Raw genomic sequence first — 23,455 nt, 5'->3', positions numbered from 1 at the left:
GCACCCTAGGCTGTGACCGCATCTGGGAGAGCAGCAAGGATGCCCGTCCTCCCGGGCCCTCTGCCTCTGGGCAGGGTGCTGCGCAGCACCCTCACTCAGGACCCCTCCAGCCCAGCCCCGTGACCCGGTGCAAAGACCCCTCCTCCTCCACAGCCAGCCGAGCCTCCACTAAAAGACACTGCAACAAAGTCACTTTAATGTCCTTGCTCAGGAGACAGCCCAGGACACTGGCAGGTGGGCTCAATGGTCAAGGAAGTGTCAGGAAGGGACCTGACAGGGACCCCTGCAGCCTGTCTCCTCTCAGCAGTGGCCACATGCCCAAGGCCGGCAAGAAGGCCAACTGTGAGGGCTGGCCCCTCTTCCGGTGGCATTCTAGCTGTCGAGCGACAGCTGGTCTTCCTGAAGGCAGCGGGAGCCGGGGTCCCTGAGCTCTGTCCACGCCACGTGTCGGGGCCCTAGAACTCGGTCATCTTCTTGTGGGTGTCCGCCTTCCTCTGTTCCCTCTGCAGGCCCGCCTCCTGGGCCCGGAGCTGCCCCAGCTGCCGCTGGGCTCCCGCCAGCTTCTCCTGCAGCTGGGCTGCTGTCACGCTGTGCCTGGGGAAGGGCCCGCCATTCAGCACTGCCCATCATCCTCCAGCCCCTCCTCAGATCTGGCCCGCCGCCCTCAGGTCGGGGCGAGCTCTCACCCAGGCACCACGGGCAGGGGTGCGGCGTGGCTCGGGCAGGGCCCACACGTACCGGCCAGCATTGCGGGCAAGGGCCTCCTGGATGCCCCGGATGGCTCGCTGGGTCTGCTCGATCTTCTCCTCCGTCTGGAAGAGCTGCAGGCTCAGGGCGCGCTTGGCACTCCTGCTGGCGTGGTACACCTCCTCGCCACTCCTCCTTCCCGGGGGCGCCACCCCCGCCTCCAGGGCCCCGGGGGCCCCGCCTTTCAGCTTCTCGTTCAGGAAGTCAAACACATTGCGAGACGGTGGGCGGCCCCTAGGCCCACCCCCTCTGCCCCGGCATTTTGGGGGCCTGCTGGCGCCAGCCTGGCTGCCCCTGGTCCTCTTCTGCAGGATCTCCGCACACTGGTCCAGCGACTTCCCTCGCGGCAGCACCACAGCGTGGATGGGCTCCACCCGGCCCTCCGCATGCCGGCCCAGACCTGGGGGTACACCGAGCTGGCACTGCCACTGGACTCTGGGGCCGTGCTGAGGGAGCCCTTCACCCCCCCGTGCAGCACACACTCACCCTTGCCAAACTCATAGCCCATCTTGGCGAGGAGTCTGGAGCCGATGCCCCGCGTGTGCACCTCCCAGCCGGCGAAGGCGGAGCTGCAGGTCCCGGGGTCAGCAGCAGCAGGTTCCACCACTGCAGGCATCAGAGGGCAACAGCTTAACCCAGCTGGATACGGGGCATCCTGGGCTCCGGCCAAGGTTAGCCCAAGAGCTCAGCTCTGGGCCAGGGCCAATCCCCAGCACCCCTGGCTCCCTGCCAGTTGCCCAGGGCTGTGTGGTGAGCACAACAGGCAGAGCCTGTGGCAGAACCCAGCCCTCTCCACACTTCAGGGTCACAGCCTGGTCACGTGGTGGCCCCCATCCTATTCCCTGGAGGTGGGTGCTGCCGTTCCCTTAACAGAGAGCAGTACTCGCCTCTACCTGGCGGCTCAGTCCTCCCCTCCATCAGCATGGACAACTTGGCTAACAGATCCCAGGCGGACACCCCCCTGGGGGAGGGCCAGACACTGCTAGCCAGTTCCTCTGTCCACCCGCCAGGTCCCCATGCCCTGCAGGAAACCGTCCCTTCCTGTGCGTCCCACCTACTCCTGTGGCTCGCGTGGGACTGTCATCATTCTGGGTTTCTGCATCTGTGGGTCTCCGGACCTGCCCCAGACCCATCACGCACCCTCTCATCTCCCCTGCCCGCTGTGGGGGCCTCGCGTCTGCCCCAAGCGCGTCCTCGTACTGACCACAGTATGGGACCCTGCCAGCCAGGAGCCTCTCGGGGTGGCAGCAGCCATACCTCGAGCATAGCTGGGGTCGTCCATGTCACTGCCGTCTGAGTCAGAGGAACCTGCGGGCTCCGAGCGCAGCGGGGGCAGGATGCTGTCCCCCTCCACCACGGCCTCTTTCAACAGCAGAGAGTCAAATTTGACCGTGTAGTAGCCACTGTCCACATCTGGGGGGGCACAGAGGCAGCAGGGCAGTGGCCTTAACACATGGAAGGAGCCACTCTGGAAGCTGGGAGCAGGGCGGGGCCAAGGCGGGGCCTTGCTCCTCTTGGGCGTGGGGTGGGATCCCAATGCCCAAACAGAGGAGTTGTTGGGCAGGACTAACATGTGACACACGGGGAGGGTTCCCAGAAAGGACCCCATCAGGGAGGCCCCAGGCAGCCTCACCAGTGATCCGCGCTGGGTGCCAGAGGCCATCCTGCCGCTTGGCCAGACACGCAGAGCCGGCCTGCAGGGAGCTCAGGTCCGGGTCTTGGAAGGGGCGCAGCTCATCCACAGAGACCACCTGCCCATGGGAGAACCTGCAGAGAGGGCCATAGGGATGCAGACTCAGACACGGCCACCAGGGCCCCGTGAGCCGGGAGAATCCCGTCTACCTGCCTGGACACCGCCTGGACAGGAAGGATGGACGGGGAGACAGACACACACATCTATATACATATCTGCTGAACACGTGTGTACAAAAATATGACACACACACCCATGCACACATGTACACACATCCACTGAACACACACGTGTATAAACATGCACACAATACACACCCACTCACACGTGCACACACAATATACACTGAACACATACGTACGCATGTATGCACACAACCCATGCACACGTGCACACACACACATCCATGCCCATACATGCATACGTATACACACACATGCACAACACACCCACACATTTATGCGTGCATGCACACACGTGCACAAACACACATGTATGTGTACATACACGCGCACACAAGTATGCACAGGCACACATATACTCATGCACACGTGCATACACACATGCACACAAACGTGTGTACATATAGGTACACACACAGTATACACACTCACCCACACACGTATGCAATGTACATGCACACATGTGTGGACGTGTGCATACATGTGTACATGTGTGCATGCATATGTATGGACACACACACTTGTGCTTGTGCTCTCACTCTCAGGATGGACCTGGGTACCCTGAGGAAAAGATGCTTCGAGTTTCTCCCCAGCCTTCTGGGCTAGAGTCATGTATACACAGGCACACACATGGCTGGTAGACATCCTTGTGAAGAGAGCTCCCCGGCGCCTCTCCACCAGATACAACAGGTCATCAAGGCAAGTGTGTCTGCGTGCTCTCACAGGACTGAGTCCTCCCCAGCCAATTAGGAAGAGCTGTTGTAACAGTGCTGCCTCGACTTCTAGATGTCAGTGAAACAGTGAAACCAAAATGAAAACCGGGAGAGAGGAGGTGGGGGAGGAAGTGGGAACATAGGGCTGCAACCTTTAACTTTGCCAAATAAAGACATGAAGCAACCACGCACACATCTCCTGCTGTGCCCCCATTTCAAGGAGGAAGCGGTTCTAAGCCCATGAGAGTAAGTGAAGACAGGCACTCGCTCCGGACACACAGCCAGCCCTGCCGTGGCTGGCCTCCTAGGTGGAGGCCATGGGGAGAAAGGAGGGGAAACAAGGCATTTCAGTCACCTTCCAGGAGCAAACAAAGGTGGCCTCGGATGCCTCCCTGGCGGGGTTCTGGCCCGTTCCTTCTCACCCCTGACTGTCCTCAGGCCCCCAGGGTACCACCAACGGTCAGTGGCACCAGCAGCTGCAAAACTGGCCCACGTGTCCTACAGTGGGCACAGTGGTTGAAAAGCCCTCTTCAACCGAAGAAAGATGCCCAGACTCGGTGAATTTGGCCAAACACCCCTCAACACACCCAGACACTACAGACACCACCAACTAAACCTCCCTGCAGGAATCTTTGGTACTCTTAGAAGCCCTAAAATTTGGTGTCTCCCTTAATCCAGCAAGCGCTTCTAGGGAATGACCCTAAAACAACAATAATGAAAGTATGTAAGGACTGAGCCAGAAGGATGTGACCCAAACACGAAAGATTTGGAAATAACCTAAGTTCCCAACCATGGGGAGTAGTTAACGGCGTGTCCATGAAACAAACGTCAACCAAGAGCACAGGCAGCCTGATCAATGGAACGAAGTGCACCCAGGAAGAGCCTCTCATACAACAAACTTCATGCAGGACAGGGGAGGCGTTACCCATGAGGCAGGGGAACACACACTGCGGATTTCATAAGGAGAACATTAAAAATTGGTTCCCATACAGAAAACCCCAACACCACCCCACTCGATCATCTGCTTCACAACATTCACGAAAATACACTCCAGAACAAGTAAAAACTTGAACCAAAAAACGAGCATTTAGAATGAGTATACACCACAACTCAGTTCGGTTTATCCCAGGAATGCAAGGGTGGTTCAACACATGAAAGCCATTCAATAAAACAGAGCACATTAATAGAAAACTAGCACGTCAACCGATATACAAAAGATACTTGAAAAAATGCAACACCCTTGCATGTTAAAAACACTCAGGGGCTTCCCTGGTGGCGCAGGGGTTAAGAATCCGCCTGCCAATGCAGGGCACACGGGTCTGAGCCCTCGTCTTGGAAGATCCCACATGCCACAGAGCAACTAAGCCTGTGTGCCACAACTACTGAGCCTGCGCTCTAGAGCCAGCGAGCCGCAACTACTGAGTCCACGTGCCACAACTACTGAAGCCCGTGCCCCTAGAGCCCGCGCTCCACAACAAGAGAAGCCACTGCAATGAGAAGCCCGCGCACCACAACAAAGAGTAGCCCCCTCTGGCCGCAACTACAGAAAGCCCGTACACAGCAACAAAGACCAAATGCAGCCAAAAATAAATAAATAGATTTTAAAAAAACAACCAAAACAACACTCAACCTGATAAACAGCAACGATGGAAAACCCACAGCTCACATCACACTCAGTGGTGAGAGACTGGGTGCTTCCCCCCTAAGATCAGGAACAAGACAAGGATGGCTGCTCTCGCTACTTCTATTCAGTGTAGTATTGGAAGTTCTAGGCGGAGCAGTTAAGCAAGAAAAATAAATAAAAGCCATCCAAATTGGAAGGGAAGAAGCAACAGTGGGCTTCCCTGGTGGCACAGTGGTTAGGAATCTGCCTGCCAATGCAGCGGACACAGGTTAGAGCCCTGGTCTGGGAAGCTCCCACATGCCACGGAGCAGCTAAGCCCCTGCGCCACTACTGGGCTTGCGCTCTAGCGCCCGCGAGCCACAATTACTGAGCCCGCGTGCCACACCTACTGAGGCCTGCGTGCCTAGAGCCCATGCTCCACAACAGGAGAAACCACTGCAGTGAGAAGCCCGCGGACCACAATGAAGAGTAGCCCCCTGTTCGCCGCAACTAGAGAAAGCCCGAGAACAGCAACGAAGACCCAGTGCAGCCAAAAAAAAAATTAAAAAAAAAAAAGAAGCAAAAGTACCTCTATTTGTCAATGACATAACTGTATATATAGAAAGCCCTAAATAATCCAGAAAAAAATCCTATTAGAGCTAAAAAATGAATTTGATAGTGTTATAGGATATAAGATCAACATAGAAAGATCAGTTGCATATTAATACACTATAAATGCACAATCTAAAAATGAAATAATTTCATTTACAGCAGCATGAAAGTGAATAAAATACTTAGAAATAAATTTAACCAAGGCTTGTGAACTACAACTACAGAACATTGCTGAAAGAAATTAAAGAAGACCTACATAATTGGAAAAAGATCCCATGTTCATAAATTAGAAGACTTCATATTATTAGGATGGCAATACTACCCACATTGATCTACAGATGCAATGCAATTCCTATCAAAATTCCAATCTTCTTTTACACAGAATTGGACAAGCTGATTTTAAAATTCATATGGAAATGGAATGGATCTTGAATAGCCAAAAGAATCTTTGAGAAGAAGAAAAAATGTTTGAGGACTATGTACTTCCTGACTTCAAAACTTACTACAAAGCTACAGTCATCCAAACAGTATGTACTGGCATAAACACATCCAGTCCATTGGTGTGGACCAATGAACTGGATGAGAGAACCCAGAAATAACCCCTCACACACATCAGTCAGGTCTCGTCAGGGGTGTCATGACAATTCAATGGGGAAAGGACAGTTCTTTCAACAAATGGTACTGGGAAACTGGATACCTACATGCAAAAGAATGAAGCTGGACCCTTACACCATTAGAGCATGTGATTTACAAGGGAAATTTTCAACAATATTTTATATCAAAATAGAATAAGTTATATGAAATATTCAAGGAAAGTAATACGAGATAAGAATCTTATACAGTAAGTCCCCTACATATGAACCTTCAAGTTGCGAACTTTCAAAGATGCAAATGTGCCACTGCATGTCAGCTGTTGTACTGTACTACTGTACTTCTCAAGGTACTGTAAGATTTAAAATGTTTTATTTTTTGTGTTATTTTTTATATATTACTTGTGTGAAAAGTACTAACAGCCTATTACAGTACAATACTATATAGCTGATTGTGTTTGTTGGGTACCTAGGCTAACTTTGTTGGACTTATGAACAAATTGCACTTACAAACGCACTCTCAGAACAGAATTCGTTCATATGTAGGGGACTTAATGTATTCAACAAAACTGCTCTTCCAGTATAAAAGACACAAACAGAACCTAATCAACATGTCAGATCTCTGAAAACATTATTCCTGTGAGCCCTTCCTGAAGAACCTACCAGAAAACGAGTCTCATACAACCGAAATGCTAAAAAGACCCCAACAGATCGAATGATGGTAAGCATGAAATGCAAAGGTCCCTCTAGAACTAAGGTTGGGAGTAAAAGGGAAACAATGGCTGTAACGGCCACAAGATCCAACAACGCAGGTCTAGTGCAATCACAAAGACAGAGGGAGAATGTGGGTAGTAGTACGTGTAAAAATGCTTTTAACAGTTTTCAATCATCATAATGGAAGAATGAATGAATGTTATTCTGAGTGTCCTGTGTGTGTAAAATGGGATAAAACAAATTAATTATGGGTCCTTTGGAGCCCATCATTCCCTATGTCCTTGAGAACCAGAGTCCTGGCATAAAGAAGGAAATACGGATGTGATCCAGAAAAGATTAAGTAGAAACACTGCAATCCTTAATTTGAATTGAAAATATCAGTATAAATTCACAAAGTATTTGTCCTTAAAAACATAAGTATGTGGTATGGGTACATATACATTAACATGTACATTAGTGTGTGTCCACCTGTATTTCCTAGGTCCGTCTGCTAAAAAAGCCTACAGCAATGAACCAACTAGCAGCAAAGTACATCCCAGTGCCCCCACTGTGGGTTGTGAAATACCATCTCCCATTAAAAGAAACCAGGGCTTCTTGGAGACTTGGGTGCCTTCAGGTCTGGGGTAGGAAGAATGCAGATGACTGTGGGAAACCGTGACTCCTGGGGCTGTGTCAAAAGGATGTGGGAGCCAACCTGAAGAAGCTCCCACTTGACAAGGGTGAGACAATTTGAGTCTCAATAAAGATAAGAATCTGGGCTTCCCTGGTGGCACAGTGGTTGAGAGTCCGCCTGCCGATGCAGGGGACACGGGTTCGTGTCCCGGTCCGGGAGGATACCACATGCCGCGGAGCGGCTGGGCCCGTGAGCCATGGCCCCTGAGCCTGCACGTCCAGAGCCTGTGCTCCACAAAAGGAGAGGCAACAGTGAGTGGCCCGCGTACCACAAAGAAAAAAAAGAAAAAGATCAGAATCTTCATGGACTGAAATTCATCAAATATATTTAAATCCATCAGTCCATATGGATATTAAATATTTTTTAAAAGCCAATTTATCACCTCAGGATGAAAGAGAACCAATTTGCTATCTTGGAAACCAAGGAAACAAAACAGAAAAGTCCGGCGTTACCCTGCCTTTTCCATATGATCTGTACCACTAGATAGCCAAATTGTAGACAAGGAAAGGCATCTCTCTATAACGTTCGGCTAGTAAATGAACTGACAGAATTAAAGAGCTCTTTTTTGCAATCCACACTGTATCAGTGGATCTCGGCGTTGAGCACCGTTGGCAGCTATACATCAGGTGCCTCCTGACGAAAGCACAACACCTAGAGACATGCCCAACTGGGGGTCCTGAGTGTGACCAGGTCCCTGGATCCAGATGCCAGCCTGCGGTGAACACAGGAACATGCTGGGCTGCACCAGGGCGGTCGGTGACAGTCAAAGGGTCTGGTCCTTCAACAGTGAAACTGTGAGGCCAGGAAAGGCAGGGGTGGGGGGGCGGGGTGCAGACTCAGCAGCCTTAAAAAGCGAGCAAGATTAAACTACAACGTTTACACCCGGCCGCACCTGAGTGATAAGCAACAAAGAACACAAGGAAGTGATTATCATAAAAGTCGAGACAGTGCTTCTTTTTGGCAGAGGGAGAAGGCTGTGTCTGGGCTGAGGCAAACAGAGGGGCTCGTGGGGTAATTGGCAAATTTGTAGTTTTGATCTGAGCAGCGAGTACTAGGATGTTACAATGATTCCTCATGCTACTTCTTTACTTCCTCTGTCTGATTTTATTTTACAATAACAAGATAAAAATTTGAAGTTCACTGTGTCCTTACTACACGTTAGCTACTGTTCAATATTCTTTTACTTCTATTAACGCATCCCGTTCTCCCAACAACTGCGAGAGACATCCTCATCTCTGTTTTTACTGATAAGGACATTGAAACAGAATGATGAAGTTAGAACAAATGTACGAAAAAATGCTCAATCTTGCTAATAATCAAGGAAATACAAGTTCAATCAAGATCACATCCCCAGCTCTCAGTGGGCACGAATTCGCAAGTAAGAGAACGTGACCGAGGGTGACTACGGAGCAGACCAGGGACTGGGAACCGTACGGCGCACAAGGACAGAAAATGCGCGTGTTCTCCACACTGCTACACACCGGGGACATTCTCACCAGGGATGAAAGATGTGCACTAGGATGTTCACAGCACGTTGTTTGTAATAAATAACAACTGGGAAAATGGACTTCCCTGGTGGCGCAGTGGTTAAGAATCCGCCTGCCAATGCAGGGGACACAGGTTTGAGCCCTGGTCCGGGAAGATCCCACATGCCGCGGAGCAACTAAGCCCGTGCGCCACAACTACTGAGCCTGTGCTCTACAGCCCACGAGCTACAACTGCTGAGCCTGCGTGCCACAACTACTGAGCCTGTGCTCTACAGCCCGTGCTCTGCAACAAGAGAAGCCACAGCAATAAGAAGCCCGTGCACCTCAATGAAGAGTAGCCCCCACTCACCTCAACTAGAGAAAGCCCGCGCGCAGCATTCAACCAATAAATTTAAAAAAACAAACAAACTGGGAAACACCAGGAGACAGAATAAAATGTGGCATATTCATGAGGAAAATAACACAGCAGTTAAAATGCACAAAATATTTCTATAAACATCAACGTGGACTTTTCTCACAGACACGCTCTCTGAGAAGAGCTGCAAAACGAAGCATCCTGCATGCTAACCACTTAATCAGAAAATAAAGCACAAATATGTCCTATTCACAGATACACGTGTCTATAAAGGTCTCATGTGTACTAGAGGGAAACACACCACAGATGTGCCAACGAGCCTCCCAAGAAGGGGAGGGGCTGCGACAGAGCAGTGGGCCACAGGGTGCTTCAACACTATTTTATCTTTAAAATAAAATTTTAAATAAGTAAATTTTAAAAATCCAAAACAAATGCAAGAAAATAACTATCAGACCAGGGTGGTGGTGAGGGGCATGTTCGTGGGCTGCATGGGTTGGGCCTAAAGCTGACAGCAGGCAGCAGCTGAGACCACGGCAGAGGGGAGCCGGCCCGTCTCAGAGCCTGGCTGCCTGGGAGGCCCAGCGACCACAGCAGCCTTACGGCCTACCTGGCGGGCCTGCTGCCAGGTGAGTTAATACGCATGAAACCCTCGGAACAGTGCCTGCCCAGAGGACGCAGCACAGGGACACGTTAGTTCTCATCACCACACAGGACATGGCACAGGGATGGGGAGGAACCCTCCGGAGGGACCAGTGGCAGAAAGGATGGAGGGCCCCCTCCTCTGCTCCATGACTGTTTGCTGAGGATAGGGGCGCACCCACCCTGTGGAAGCTGGAGGAGGCTTATGACTGATTTGTCGTGCACTTCCCTGTGTGCACGCTACGCCTTTCACAAAACTTACAGGGAATGAAAGGAAAAAAGGGGCAAATGTAGCAAGTAAGACTTAGGGCCCAGCAAGAATCTATAAAGAAATAAGACAACGGAAGAACTAAAGGAAGTTACTCTGGACTATTGGCTAAAAAAGAAAATCATCTATTGGAAATCTCGATAAGTATTCTTTGCAAAGAAAAAGTAAAAAGAAGCAAAGTTAAAGTCATGTGCTTAAGCAAAAAGCAACATCATTACAACTGTGGAAATTTGAATACGAACAAAGTATTACTGTTAAATTCTGTTAAGTGTGACAGCGACACGGAGATGGTTTTTAAAATAACATCCTTATCACTCAGGTTAGGGTAGTATCCTGAAGTATTTATAAGAGAAAGCCCAGTAATTTCTACAACTTGCTTTAAGGTAATCCAGAGGCAGGAAGAGTTGAAACAAGACTGGCACGATCTTGACAGACAATGACGCCTGAAGCTGGAGCACGGGCAACCTGTACACTACTCCCTCCAACTTCACATGTTTCACAACTTCTATAATCAAGTTTCTATAATAAAAGCAAATTTTAGGGCTTCCCTGGTGGCGCAGTGGTTGAGAGTCCGCCTGCCGATGCAGGGGACACGGGTTCGTGCCCCGGTCCGGGAAGATCCCACATGCCGCGGAGCGGCTGGGCCCGTGAGCCATGGCCGCTGGGCCTGCGCGTCCGGAGCCTGTGCTCCGCAACGGGAGAGGCCACAACAGTGAGGGGCCCGCGTACCGCAAAAAAAAAAAAAAAAAGCAAATTTTAGAAGTTTCATTCTGAAGAATAAAACTGGTGATGGGGGCGGGGGGGGGAGTCCATTCTTTTCAACATCAGCCCTTCCATACTTCTTCATCTACCCAGGGAAAATCCAACTAAACACCTAAACAAGGACACTGCTAGAAGAATCCCCTGTCCCCCACGGTCTCTTCTTGTCAGCACTCTGCTGGGCAAAGAAGCACAAAACTTCAAAGCCCAGAGGGCCCACCTAGCCCCTGATCCTGTGTGCAATCCACCCCCCCCCCACGACCCCAGGGGCCCCGGGAACCCAGGCCTTACCTGCAGCTTTCCTGGAAACGGCACTTCCCCTCCAGGAAGAACGGGCAAGGCTTCAGGGACTTGTGAGTGGGGTAGAGATAGAGTACGCGCACGCCCGGAGAGCCATCATCCATCTCCTCGGTGCCCACGATCATGGCGTTGTGATACTCCAGGGTTCCCCAGGTACTGTAGTAGGGGGCGTTCACCTTCCTCCCACTCAGCTCTGCCCCGTCCTCGTCCTCCCCATCGTCCTCCTCCCGCCCAGGCTCCGTGGGTCCTGGCCCGGTCTCTCTCATAGGAACAGTCTCCAATTCTGCCTCGGGGGCTACTGGCACCTCCACTGCCTCAGCAATGGCCTCCTGGAAAGCCAAGTACTCAGCATCCTCCTGGGCTGGGCGCTCTCCATCCAGCGCCGCCAGCAGCTTGCTCTTCCTGACGGACACCAGGCTGGCCTCAGTGAGCTCGATCAGCTCCTTCAGGTCCCCCTGCAGCTGGCGCAGATCTGCCAGCTCCGAGGGATCCAGGCCAGTGCCCAGAGCCAGCTCCACCTGCTGCAGCTGCGCGTCGTAGGTCCGGAGGGCGGTCTGCAGGCTCTCCTCGTCCATCCTGCCGGGAGGGGCCGGGTTCCTGGGTCCTCAGAGGGGAGGCGTGGGAGCCAGAGATGCGGGGAAGAGAAGCCGGATGAACCCGGGACCGGCCGTCCCCGCGAGGCTAGTACTGAGCGCTGGCCAACCGCCGCCCTCGGCGGACAGCCTGCGGAACCGTCAACCGCCCTGCCTCCCGTTTGGGCCGAGAGAAGTTTCCACCTCCGAGAAAAAGAGCCAGAGCCAGCCCTTGGCCGCTGGCCCCACGGCCTCCGCTCCCTTCCCGGGAGCTGCCGTCAAGTTCATCCGGGGTATCTGCGTCCCAGCCCGATGCCCCCGGCCGGGCCCACCCCCCGGGCCCCGCGCCGCCCGCCCCCGCTCGGCCTGCCACCAAGGGCCCAGGCCCAGTCGCCCAGACCCCCTCGCCTCCGGCCCTCCTCTGCGCAGTCTCCCGGCCGCCGCCACAGACGGCCTCCCGGCCTCACCGGCCAAAGACGCCCCACGCCCGCTTCCGCCCCCGCAACCGACAGGCACTTCCGCCCGAGCGCCGCCGCCGCCGCCGGAAGTGCCTGGCGCGGGGGCCGCCGGGACGGCTCCGCCCCTCCCCGGGTGGCCAGCCGGCGTCCCGTCGGGCGCCACGCGGGGTCAGCGCGGGGTCAGCGTGGGGTCAGAGGGCCAGGCGCGCTGCGGTTCCGCCGGCTCTTCGGCTCCCCGGCTCCGCGGCCCGGCCGGGCGGGCGCAAGTAAGTCGAGTAGGGCGAGCGGATCTGGGCCCGGGCCCGGCGGCCGGTCCGCAGTCTGTCCGCGCCGCCCTCCACCCGCACCCATGCGCCCCGCCTCTGAGAGGCGCCCGCGGCGGGCCGGGTGCGAGGCGGGCGGCTCGCGGGGAGACCCGAGCGGAGCGAAGCCCGAGGGGAGCCCGGGCTGGGGAGCGAGGGCCGCGCTCGGGGTGAAGCGGGGCGGGACGGGCCGCCTTTTGCCTGCGAGCGGAGCTCCCTGGCCGGGCCGGGAGTGGGAGCGAGGGCGCCGGGAGCTCCGGGCCAAGGCGGGAGCAGTTGCGGAGGCAGTGCCGGGCTGAGGGGAGGCGGGTCAGGAGGAGCCCAGCTCAGGGCTCCAGCTCTGAGCGGTCAAGCGGACAGACAGACCCTCTGCCCGTTGAGGGGCGCTGGGGAGGCGTGGTGCGGGCCGGTTCGCCCGTGACCGATCTCGGGTTCCCAGGGCAGGATGTACACGCTGCTGTCAGGCCTGTACAAGTACATGTTCCAGAAGGATGAGTACTGCATTCTGATCTTGGGTCTGGACAACGCCGGGAAGACGGTACGTGCGGTCCCGTGTCAACACCCCTACTCCCCCGCTGCCCCATGGTCCTGTTGGTTTTATGCTTTTAGCTGCATGTTCTGTACCCATACAGGATCCGAACTCCGCTTAAGACCATGGGACAGTTACCGCTAGCTGCTTTAAAAGCAAAACGTTGTTTTGTTTTGTTTCAGTTTAGAGGAATAGGCCCAAGTAGGGGTATTTGTGAAGCAGCCATGAGAAGTCTCCCAGTTCTCACGTCACCCCTCTTTCTGTCTCTCCCTTTAGACCTTCTTGGAGCAGTCAAAGACCCGGTTCAACAAGAACTACAAGGGGATGAGTCTGTCCAAAATCACTACCACTGTGGGCCTAAACAGTAAGGAGGTCCTTTACGGCTGTGGGTTTGGGGGGCAGAACCCTGAGGATGCTGCAGTGTACGGAGGCCGAGGGTGAGGCCACTGCTCCGGCTCCCACTGGCCCCAGCATCGCGGAGCGCCGGCACCGCCTGGTCCTCCCGGGAGGGCTGGGAGCCCGTGTGTCAGGGACCAAGGCCACAGCCTCACCTGTCTCCTTTTCTTCCCAGTCGGCACTGTGGACTTTGGAAAGGCCCGCCTCATGTTCTGGGACTTAGGGGGGCAGGAGGAGCTGCAGTCTCTGTGGGACAAGGTAAGGTGGGCGGATGCCACATCGACTCCCTGGCCTGCCTGTCGTGCCATCTCTCTAGTTGGCACCGTGGTCTCTTCCTGCCTTTCCTCAGAAGGCCTGGGACTCTCCTTCTTTTCTTGCTGTTGGCGGCTTCCGTCACCCACTTGGTTCCTGAGGCTCGCCTCCATCCCAGTTCCCAAGTCACTCCCCCCAAGAGCAGAGACAAACTCGGTTCCTTTTGGCTTAGAGATTTTGTTGCTGATCAGAACGGGACGAGATGAAGAATGGTAGAGGAGCAGACCTGGGGGAGACGCAACGCCTGTTTGGTGCTCAGGTGCAGCACCGGGGCCTGAGTCTCCCCTACTGGGTCCTCCCTCAGTCCTAGCTTAGGGCCTGTCCTCCATGGTGGCCCCTTCCCCATCAGGGGAGGGTGTCCTCCACGGCCCACAGCACGTGTCTCCTCTTTCGAGGTAGGTTTGAAGCGTTTCTGAGACCTCGAGACTGGAGTCGGTGTTCAGCTCAGCCTGTGCCAGGCACCGGGGTCCAGCAGAGAACAGGGCAGGACAAGCCTCTTCCCTCAGCCCTCTCCCAATGGATTGACGTGGCGGCTTTGGTACAGCCTAGTGCCAGGGGCACTCTGACAAGCTCAGACAAGCTCACCCTGATTCTGGGGGCAAATGTGCCCATCCCAGCACTTGCCGGTGGCTCGCATGCCCTGGTCTTGATTTCTGGTTTGACCCCAGCAGCACGTACCTGGTCACTTTTTCCTTTTTCCTCCCAAAGTGTCCCCCTCGTCCTGACCTCCAGCCAAGAGGACAGGTTCCATCCTGCGGCCAGAAGGTCACTGACAGACCTCCTGTGGCCATTTAAGTTGGACCAAGGCAGACCCAAGCTAGGGGCTGTCTGTGCAAACTCTAGACTCAACGCGGGGAGTGTGAGACAGGTCCTGATATTCTGTCATAGGCAAGGGTCTCGGGGGCAGATGCTGCGGCAGAGGTTGGGGTGCAAGTGTATGGGGGGGGATGCAGGCCTGGGCAGGGGTGGGGTCATCTCAGATGCTGCCCCATGTCGGGCCAAGCTGGCTGGGACTCCATCCCTGTGGCAGGTCACCACGGTGGGCTGCCCTGGGTGGCTGTGACATGGTCAGATGGCTCTTTATGGGTCAGAATGGGTCTTGCAGGAGCCAACAAGGGGATCTGCACTGGGTGCACTGCTTGTCACGGCAGCCAGGCCACGGCCGGTGACAGGTGCACCTGCACACACACGCCTCTGGTTGGGGACTGGCTTCTCCTGAGGGGAAACTGGGTTGGTCGTGCCCCCCCATCCCCCCACCAGCTTCCACGTCTGTTGGTGGCGTGGCCTCGTTGCCTCATCACGAGGGGCTGAGCCCCGATCGCTGAGCCTGCCGTCTCGGAGGGACCCTGGGCTGCTCGCGTGCTCTGTGACTCAGGTGGAGTGGGTGCCCTGCCGCTTGCCTACGGCGTCAGGTGCCCCTGCCAGGGTGGGCGCCCTGCTGGCCCCTGTGAGCAGGTAGCATGGAGGTGACCACACCCCTAACCCCAGCTCTGAGTCACCAGGAGGGGTGGAAAGTGGGGCTTCTGCTCCCGCTCTGGATCTGAGCCGCTGTCGTGGGGCCTGCCCCCCACCCCCGTGCCATGCGGCACGGTCCGGCGGGTCTTCACTCGCGTGTCCACTACTGTCCGTCCACCCACACCTCCGCTCGTGCCGCACGCTGCTGCCCACGGGTCTGTGCGCGTGCCAGCCTCAGGCCAGGTCTGTGGACCAAGCAGACCCCCTGGCGCCCTGCCACAGGGGTGACTTCTGGCCTCTGTCCCTCCAGGCCACAGCCGAGAGCCCTCCAGCGCGAGGCCACAGGTGACACCACCATCAGGGTCTGGGCACGGCGGTTGCCGCGGGCTCAGGGCAGCCCCTTGCCCTCCAGGTTGGGCTCACGCTAAGCCCCAGGGGTGCCGCCCCTATCCCTGCCGCTGCTGCCTGGCCGTCACGCGACGCCCGAGGGCGTGGCGGTGGACCTGGGCCCGTCTGCCGGGGCCCGGTTGCACATGGGTTGAAGTCCCCTGCCACCACAGGGGCCCCAGGGGCAGAGCAGTGATTCCCACACTGACTCGCTGCAAACCCCACGCTGTCCCCTCCTGCCTTGGAGGCCTCCACGGTTGGGCCGCAGCTCCTGGCCCTGCGTCACCCAGCAGGCTGGCCAGAGAGGCCCCGGGTGTAGGACGTGTGGTCTGCAGACCCAGAGGCCACCCGTGTCGGGCTTCCTTCTCTGTAGCGAGTGCAGGTACAAAGGCTTGACTTGTACTGGGGGGGCGGGGACAAGTTGGCGTCATGCCCTGTGGGACATGTGCGTGTTCCCGGTTCTTGGGATCACGCTGGGCAGGAGCTGGAGTGCGCGTGGGGGCGTCACCCGCTCCGCCAGTGTGGGCATTTCTGTACTCTTTTCTGAGCGGAACAAAAGGCTGACTTGCCAGGCCTGTTTCGTGTGTCTGTCCTTTCCCAGGGGTGCTGCCGTTCACCCCCCATAGCTCTCCCCATACCCCGGGCTCTGGTGGTTTTAAGTGTCGGGGTGGCTCCTGTGTGGCCGCTGCTGGGAGGGAACCCAGGGCCAGCCACCCTCCCGGCCCCGGTCCAGCCTGCAGAGCTCCGAGCTCGCTGGCGCTGGCTCAGGTGTTGGTTCTGTCCCGCGCAGGGGGCAGAGCTGCTGTGAATGTTCCGGACTCGCCCCTCGGCGGGCTTTCCGTGGCTTCCCGACGGCAAGCCGCCGCTGCCCCCACCCCCAGGCCTGCTGAGACCCCAAGCCCCAGCCTTCCTCCTCCGGCTGCCGTCAGGCCAGCAGGTGTGGGTGGGTCCTAAGAGCGGAGGCTGAAGCGGTGTTCGGAGCACAGCACCCGGCAAGTGGGTGAGGGAGGTGGCCACCCCGGCCCGGGGGGTCTGGGGCGCCTCTCCACTCTGCCCTCCCTCCCCACCCCCAGGAAGCACCCCAGAAGGGTCTTCCAGCTGGGGGCTGCCTCAAGGTGGCCGGGTGCCCGCGGCTCAGCACCCCGTTCTGCTCCCGCCCAGTACTACGCGGAGTGCCATGGCGTCATCTACGTCATCGACTCCACGGATGAGGAGCGGCTGTCCGAGTCCAAGCGAGCATTCGGTGTGTGCGGCTGGCCAGGCTGCCTCCAGAGCTGGGCTGGGTGGGGGAGGGGGAGGGCGCCAGGTCAGGAGGGCCCCGCTGAGTGCGTCCACGCCTCTAGGGGGTCCGTGAGGGCCTGGGGACCTCTGGGCAGAGGCGGACAAAGGGCGCTCACTGCCTCCTCTCTGCTCGCCCCAGAGAAGATGGTCACAAGCGAGGCGCTGGACGGTGTCCCCATCCTGGTGCTGGCCAACAAGCAGGACATTGAGGTGAGCCCCTGGGCCCAGTGGGCCCCACTCCCGGGGGACAGGGCGCCTCTCCCAGGGGAGGGCTGCTGCCTTCCTCAGACACCAGGGCATGGCTGCCCTGGGGGCAGAGCCGCCGCCCCCCCCCCCCCCCCCCCCCCCCCGCCAGGCTTCTGGCCGCAGTGCTGCCAGTGGGAGCCTCCTGCTGGGCAGACCCAGGTGAAAGAAAGCTCTGGAAAGAAGATGCAGAGGGACCAGGGTGGGAGTCAGCCCTGACCCTGACCTGTCTGCTGCCCTTGAGCACAGCAGCTGTGCTGGCCTCATCCCCTGGGACCACTGACCACTGGTGGTGCAGAGCCATCCGCATGGAGGGGGCCCTGAGCACTGCTTCCCTGTAGACCTTCCCTGACACCTGCTCCCCTGAGGTGGCTCGCCAGGCAGGACTCCTCCTGGACGGAGTAGCCCCGGGGTGCCCCCTGCAGCTCTAGGAGCTGCCCTGGGGCCGGGCCTGAGCCTGATCCTCGCAGCCTCGCCTCCCCCAGACTTGCCTCTCCATCCCCGACATCAAGACTGTGTTCAGCGACTGCGCCTCCAAGATCGGCAGGCGCGACTGCCTGACCCAGGCCTGCTCGGCCCTCACGGGGTGAGTGGGGCTTGCCCTGGGCGCCGGGGGCCACGGCTGGCCCCGCCTCACACCCACTGTCTCCACAGTAAGGGGGTGCGCGAGGGCATCGAGTGGATGGTGAAGTGCGTCGTGCGGAACGTGCACCGGCCGCCGCGGCAGCGGGACATCACATAGGCGCAGCCGGCCCAGGGCGCCTGCCGCTCGTCCTGAAGAGCTCCTGCTGATTCCGCCGCTGATCCCCCCGGGGGCTGGGTTGGCTTTGCCTTGGGGTGGTTCTACTTGCTTTGTTTTTCTTCTAAGACAAACTTTTCTCTGTATCCAGAAAAGCGTAGGCATCCGGAGGCTTCTTCTGCCGAGGGGAGCTGGGGTGGCAGGGACCCCACCAGACCCTCACATCGGGCCTGGGCCCCGCCCCCAAGGCCCAGTTTTGGGGTCCCGGGGTGAGGCCTTGGCAGGCCACCACTCCCTTTGGAGCTGCTGCTCCAGCAGGCCTGCCGGCCTGGACCCTCGTGGGGCCTTGTGGGGCAGCTGCTTGGAACTGGGTTTTTCCAGAGGTGTGGGGCCTTTCACAGTGACCAGGGCTACATCGTGCCCACAGAGGGGGCCGGGGGGCCATGGCTGTCCTCAGCCTCTGTTCCCTCTGATCCTGGAGGCGGACCGGGGGGCTGGTGTCAGCTTCAGGAAGACCTGGGCTTGCCTCCGTCCCTGTCCTGATGCAGCCTCAGGACAGGGCAGGGGAGACCTGCCTGGGAGGCTGTGTGCCCCCTCCACTGGCCCAGCCACCTTGTTTTGATCCCCAGCAAGGACGGTAAAGCTAGGCGGTTGTGCTGGGAGTGGGCATCACCCCACCCCCCCATCCCCCGCAAGCCTGCCTGCCACCCACCTAGGATGACCACAGTTACCACCTCTGGGGTGGGCTGGTGGTGTGCTGGGCCTGCGCTTCCAGCTGGCAGTGAAGGGCGGGGTCCCCCTCAGGGCTGGGGTGAGCCATCTAGAAAGCCCTTTCCAGGCCTGTGTCCAGGAGCAGAGGCCCTCCAGGCGAGACTGGTCCTCAGGACCCTCCCACACGGCCCCTGCAGGAGCTGCCAACCCCCCATGAGCCTAGCTGTGGGTGAAATAAAGACAGTTGGAGTGGCTCCTGTCCACTGTTCCTCCAGAGGCCTGGTGGCTTCGTGTCTGAGGGTCACAGTCCCAGCTGCTCTCCCCGATGGGGCCCAGGAGGAGATGCTGGGAAAGGGATGAGTCAGGGCTGGGGCTGGGGACCAGCTGCAGGTGATGAGTCATGGGGGAGTGGGGGGCTGTGACTCTGCCTCCCCTGGGGCCCTTCCTGGGGGTCAGGCAGGGGGTTCCGGGGCTGGCAGGGGGCTGCCAGGCCAGGACTGGGAGTTCCCCTGGATTGGTGAGTCAAGCCGTCATCCAAACCTGCCCCAGAAGGGAAAACCGACATTTCCCAGAAAGCGAGTGAGACACGCTGTCCTACCGGGAGGTCTTGGCCGGTCCCTTGCTGGGAAATCCCCTGCTTTGAGGGTGGAGCCCAAAGGAGGGGTAACGAGGGGGACACTTCTCCTGGTGCCCCAGGACACACGGGCTGGCTTCTGTTCCACGGTGAGAGCCCAGGGACTGGGCAACCCTCCCTCCACACCATCCTAACCACTGAGAGCACAACTGGGGTGGGGAGGATCACGCAGTGAGGCCTGGGGACGGCTGCCACCCGCTGTCCCCGTCTCCCACAACCCTTCCCCCATCGAGGGTCCGTCCCAGTCGGGGTGGGGAGGGGGGGGAAGGCAGCAGGCCGCGCCCGGGCAGCCTGCCCAGGTGTGTCCCCTGCGAGATGTGCCCACTGCGCGCTGGCCGGACACCACACTCGTTTGCCAATCGGCTTTATGAAAAATAAATTTAACGCCACAGGAGCCGGGTCCAAAGCTTCCTTAGGTGCGCGACTTGCGGGCCGCCCATGCGGGGGGCTCGGGCCGGGAGCGAATAAATAACGGGGAGAGTGCTCAGCGCGTGCGGAGGAAACGCTCGCGGACGCTGCGCTCCAGCCCGCACAACCTGGCCGCGCGCAGCGCCCGCAGCAGCCGCGCCCCCAGCGTCCCGGGCCGCGCCTCTCGGAGCTCCGTGAGCTGCAGCCACAGCCTCCGCCGCAGCGCCGCGCGGTCCTCCCTTTGCGGCGGCGGCGGACTCCGCGCCCTGGGGCCCGCAAGCGCCTGCTGCAGCCGCTGGAGCCTCCTGGGAGAGATGTCCTGGAAAGCTACGAAGTCGACCACGGCGCGCTGGCACTCCTCGGTCCCTGCGGGAGAGAGGGGCGAGGGCGTACCCGACCAGCTGCCACCGCGCCGTGAGCGTCCCTCCGCGTTGCGGAGGGACAGGACCGAGGGATCCCCGCGCACTAACGAGTGGATGAGGCGGGAGCCGTGCTGGAGGAGCCGGGGCGACCGCGGGAAACTCGGCCGGCAAGGAGGCGGGGCTCGTGGGCCGATGCCGGGGGTGGGATGCGACGTGAAGGGGACCCGCCACGTTCGCTGCCGTTCCCTCCCGCAAGCCGTTTAAGCCCTCGGAGCCTGCTTCCCCAGGTCGGCGGGAAACGGCATCACCCGCCAGCGCTGACGCCCTCAGCCAACGGCATCCCCTAGGCTGTCCCCACCGCACTTCCGGAAGCCCTTCCCAGGAGCCCATCGAGGCCTCCGCGCCCCCCGTCCCGCTCACCCGGTGCCCCCGGCTCCAGCGAGCCGAGCGGGAAGCCCGTGCATTTGGTGCACAGGGCATCGTGGAACGGGGAGCCCGGCACGTTGACGGCCAGGCCCAGGGCCGTGCAGTTGCGGTGGGGCTGGCACCGCTCCGAGCTCGAGCTGCTGGCGGAGAAGGTGCCCGGGGAGCACGGTTGGCACTGCGTGTTCTGGCTGGAGGTGCCTGAGGACGAACGCGGAGGCCGGCGTCAGGAGAGCCGAGTTGGCTCCGTTCGGCGGAGGGCCCGGCGCCGCGGCCCCGCCCTGCACCCACCGGGGGCGACCACGCCTGCGCCGGGCGGGCAGGGCTCGTGCTCCAGGCAGAAGCCGGCGTGCGCGAAGAAGCCGGGGCGACAGCGGCAGGCGCGGTTGTGGGTGGCCCCGCACGGCCGCGCCTCCTCCTCGCGCTCCCCGCAGATGACGTTGCAGTATCGGCAGCGCTCCAGGTAGTTCCAGAACTGCGTGTAGTGGCGCGGCGGGCACGCGCCGCACGTCGTGGGGTTGTCCCGGCCGCAAGGTCGCTGCACGAAGGTGCCCGGGGGGCACTTGTCGCACGCCAGCCACTCCCCCGTCTCCGCGTCCCGCCTCGGGTAGGTCGGCGCGCCCGCCGCCGTCCCCCGCGCCGCAAGCGCCAGCAGCAGGGCCGGTAGCGGCCACAGCAGGGGCCTCATGGTCTCGCTGGAGTGGCAGCGGCCTCCGGGGCCGCGTCCTATAAGGGCTGGCTTGGCCACGCCCCCGCGGAGCCCCGCCCCGCCTGAGGGGAGCGGTCGGCCACCTGGGGGCCCAGGCTTTGACCTCTCCCTCCGCAGAGCCCAGTGCCAGGGCGGTCCCGTGCAGGCCACCAGCACCACGAGCAGCTCCTGACCCCGTTACCAGGCCTGGCAACCGGCGGGTGGAGGGGGTAGCGGCTCCTGCTCTGAACAAACCAGGTGCGAGGGAGGCTGCCCAGGCGCCTCCTTCCTTCCAGGCTCCCCCACCCCACCACCGAGGCCGGGCCACACAGACCGCTTCCCAGCAGTGCCGGCAGCTTTATTAGAACCCTGGCCCCTGAGGAACAAGCAGGTCCCTGGAAGGTCCCCGGGACAGAAGGTGCAGGGCTCCCCTCCTTCCTGCTGGGGCTCCACCCACAGGCTGGCGGTCAGGGAAGTTCTGGGGAAGCACCTTCCAGTGGACCCACCCCAGACCCCAAGGTGGCCTCGGGGCCTCTCACAGGGGGCCCAGATCCTGCAGCCGTCTCAGGGGGCTCCCCACGGACACTGGACTGGCCTCCCCGTCAGGTGCGCTCTCGGCCAAGGGGTTTCTGGTATCAGGCCTGGCCCACCCACAGCCGACAAGCAAGTGTCCAGGCTGCGCCCCAGGCAGGGGCGGCCTCAGCCTCCGCAGACCCTGCAGCGCCCAGAGGGTCTCAACGTTCACTGGGGCTCCGGCCAGAAGACCTGCGTGAGGCTCTGCTTTCTGGTGGCAGCATGGCAGGCCGGGCACGTCCTAGAGACCTGTGGAGAGAAGGCGCTGGACACACCTTCCCAGACCCCACTGCCCACCCCAGCCCCTCAGCCCACCATGTGGGGCAACGCCCAGCAGGCCACGTCCACAGGGGACAGGGCCGGGTCCACAGGGTCTGGCTGCCGACCTGGAGGTGCTGTCGCCAACAGGCCCGGCAGCAGTGGAAGTCGCAGGAGGGGCACTGGAAGGGGACCACGTCCTCCGCCCTGCAGCCAGGACACACCAAGCCCACTGCAAGGGGGCTGACGTGAGCGCCACAGGCCTGCTCGGGCTGGGCCCCCACTCCCAATGGTCCCTGCAGCCCCTCCCACGAGACCTACCCCACTCGGACTGTGCCTGCCCGCAGGGGGCACTGGGGGGCCGGCTGGGAGCCCCCGCCCCCCGAGCCGGCCTCTGCGTAAGGAAGGAGAAGCTCTTGCTCTGGGTCTTCCCGGGGGGTTTCTCTGGCAGTGAGGGGCCTGGAAACAGGAGGGAGCGAGTCCGAGGGGTGCCTGGCACTTCCCTGCTGCCCACCTGCCCACCCTGCCAGGGCTGAGGGGGGCTGTGGCAACAGGGCGGCAGGAGCACCAGGCAGGCGGCCCTACCTGTCCCGCGAGCCTCACAGACGAGGTCAGAAGGCGCAGCAGGGCTCCCCTCCCAGGGTCCTGGAGCCTGGGTGCCCAGGTCCACACACGTCTGCCGGAAGCGCTGCTTGTGGTGAGGGCGCACGAACATGCCGAACCCTGCTGGGAGCGCGGAGCATCGCTCAGGCGTGGCCCTGCCGCCCACCCCACTGCCCGCCCCCACCCGCCCCCCACGCGGGCCACTTGCTCTGCAGCAGGGTCAGGTCCTCAGGCTTGGCGGTGGTGAGTGAGGCCACCACAGCCACCACCTTCTCGAAGTCGTCATCCTGCTTGTAAGTGGTCAGCGCCGCCAGGAGCTGGCTGTAGCCTGTGGCCCCCAGGGCCCGGTGGGCATCTGCCAGGTAGGCACTCACAGCGGGCGGGTGCTTCTTTGCTCCGGGGGCTCCGGACCCCTCAGGAGGCCGGCGGCTGAGGTCTCCTGGTGGGAAGGTAACACATCTCAGTCCACCAGCTTCCCAGCAAATCACATTGGCCTCCCCTGCTCTGGGGGCACAGAACCACAGCGGCTCCCAGGAGACTCCTCCCCGCCAGGGTCTTCCCTCTGCTCCTGGCTCTGGTCCAAAGCCTCTTCAGGGACCAGGTACCTGCAGGGAGCAGCCCGGAGGCCAGGTGGGGCCGGCCCTGGTTCAGGTGTTCGCAGGGGTCCAGCTGCCTGGCTGCACCCTGGGACACGGTCAGCTTGGGGTCAGGCTCCCTCCTTCCTGAAGAAACACGGAGACAAGGAGGCGCCCAGCTGGTCCCTGAGGGTCCAGAGCATGACCAGGG

General features: G+C 59.6%; 4 protein-coding genes across 20 annotated transcripts in view; 1 reads left to right on the top strand and 3 right to left on the bottom strand.

The window, feature by feature from the left end:
- Positions 1–174: 174 nt before the first annotated feature.
- On the bottom strand, positions 175–12,442 carry ZGPAT (zinc finger CCCH-type and G-patch domain containing). Its single transcript, XM_030841551.3, has 6 exons — positions 11,327–12,442; positions 2,381–2,514; positions 2,005–2,160; positions 1,234–1,353; positions 739–1,147; positions 175–594 (listed from the first exon to the last, which is right to left on the bottom strand). Exons 1-6 carry the CDS (start codon positions 11,908–11,910, stop codon positions 456–458), a joined length of 1,542 nt encoding a protein of 513 aa, XP_030697411.2. The 5' UTR covers positions 11,911–12,442; the 3' UTR covers positions 175–455.
- A 43-nt stretch (positions 12,443–12,485) lies between these two features.
- Positions 12,486–18,974, top strand: ARFRP1 (ARF related protein 1). Of its 3 annotated transcripts, none has more exons than XR_004036129.2 (8): positions 12,486–12,631; positions 13,107–13,205; positions 13,473–13,560; positions 13,768–13,850; positions 16,908–16,989; positions 17,172–17,237; positions 17,756–17,856; positions 17,925–17,962. XR_004036129.2 is itself a non-coding variant. In XM_030841561.2 (8 exons), exons 2-8 carry the CDS (start codon positions 13,113–13,115, stop codon positions 18,010–18,012), a joined length of 606 nt encoding a protein of 201 aa, XP_030697421.1. In that variant the 5' UTR covers positions 12,486–12,631; positions 13,107–13,112; the 3' UTR covers positions 18,013–18,974. The 3 variants fall into 3 exon arrangements, 2 of the variants coding, with proteins under 2 accessions (XP_030697421.1, XP_030697422.1); XM_030841561.2 differs by having other exon boundaries at positions 17,167–17,237; positions 17,925–18,974; XM_030841562.2 differs by lacking the exon at positions 17,756–17,856 and having other exon boundaries at positions 17,925–18,974.
- Positions 18,975–19,702: 728 nt separating this feature from the next.
- Positions 19,703–21,367, bottom strand: TNFRSF6B (TNF receptor superfamily member 6b). The gene is made up of 3 exons (XM_030841560.3): positions 20,839–21,367; positions 20,545–20,748; positions 19,703–20,128 (listed from the first exon to the last, which is right to left on the bottom strand). The coding sequence occupies exons 1-3, from the start codon at positions 21,233–21,235 to the stop codon at positions 19,839–19,841; spliced, it is 891 nt and encodes a 296-aa protein (XP_030697420.1). The 5' UTR covers positions 21,236–21,367; the 3' UTR covers positions 19,703–19,838.
- Positions 21,368–21,578: 211 nt separating this feature from the next.
- Positions 21,579–23,455, bottom strand: part of RTEL1 (regulator of telomere elongation helicase 1) — a 30,621-nt gene continuing 28,744 nt past the window's right edge. For 13 of the 15 annotated variants that reach the window (XM_060285785.2, XM_060285784.2, XM_060285782.2 and 10 more), the window contains 6 exons: positions 23,275–23,391; positions 22,878–23,108; positions 22,652–22,789; positions 22,388–22,525; positions 22,195–22,298; positions 21,579–22,057 (listed from right to left, as the gene is read on the bottom strand). In XM_060285785.2, the coding sequence (XP_060141768.1) occupies positions 21,977–22,057; positions 22,195–22,298; positions 22,388–22,525; positions 22,652–22,789; positions 22,878–23,108; positions 23,275–23,391 (809 nt within the window). In that variant the 3' untranslated portion in view covers positions 21,579–21,976. The remainder of the gene's footprint in view (positions 22,058–22,194; positions 22,299–22,387; positions 22,526–22,651; positions 22,790–22,877; positions 23,109–23,274; positions 23,392–23,455) is intronic. The other 2 variants (XM_060285786.2, XM_060285795.2) reach the window with 2 other exon arrangements.

The sequence above is a fragment of the Globicephala melas genome, chromosome 15 (assembly GCF_963455315.2).
Source record: "Globicephala melas chromosome 15, mGloMel1.2, whole genome shotgun sequence".
Classification (NCBI taxonomy): domain Eukaryota; kingdom Metazoa; phylum Chordata; class Mammalia; order Artiodactyla; family Delphinidae; genus Globicephala; species Globicephala melas.
Note: the sequence above shows the minus strand (reverse complement) of the source record. Positions and strands in the feature narration are given on the sequence as shown.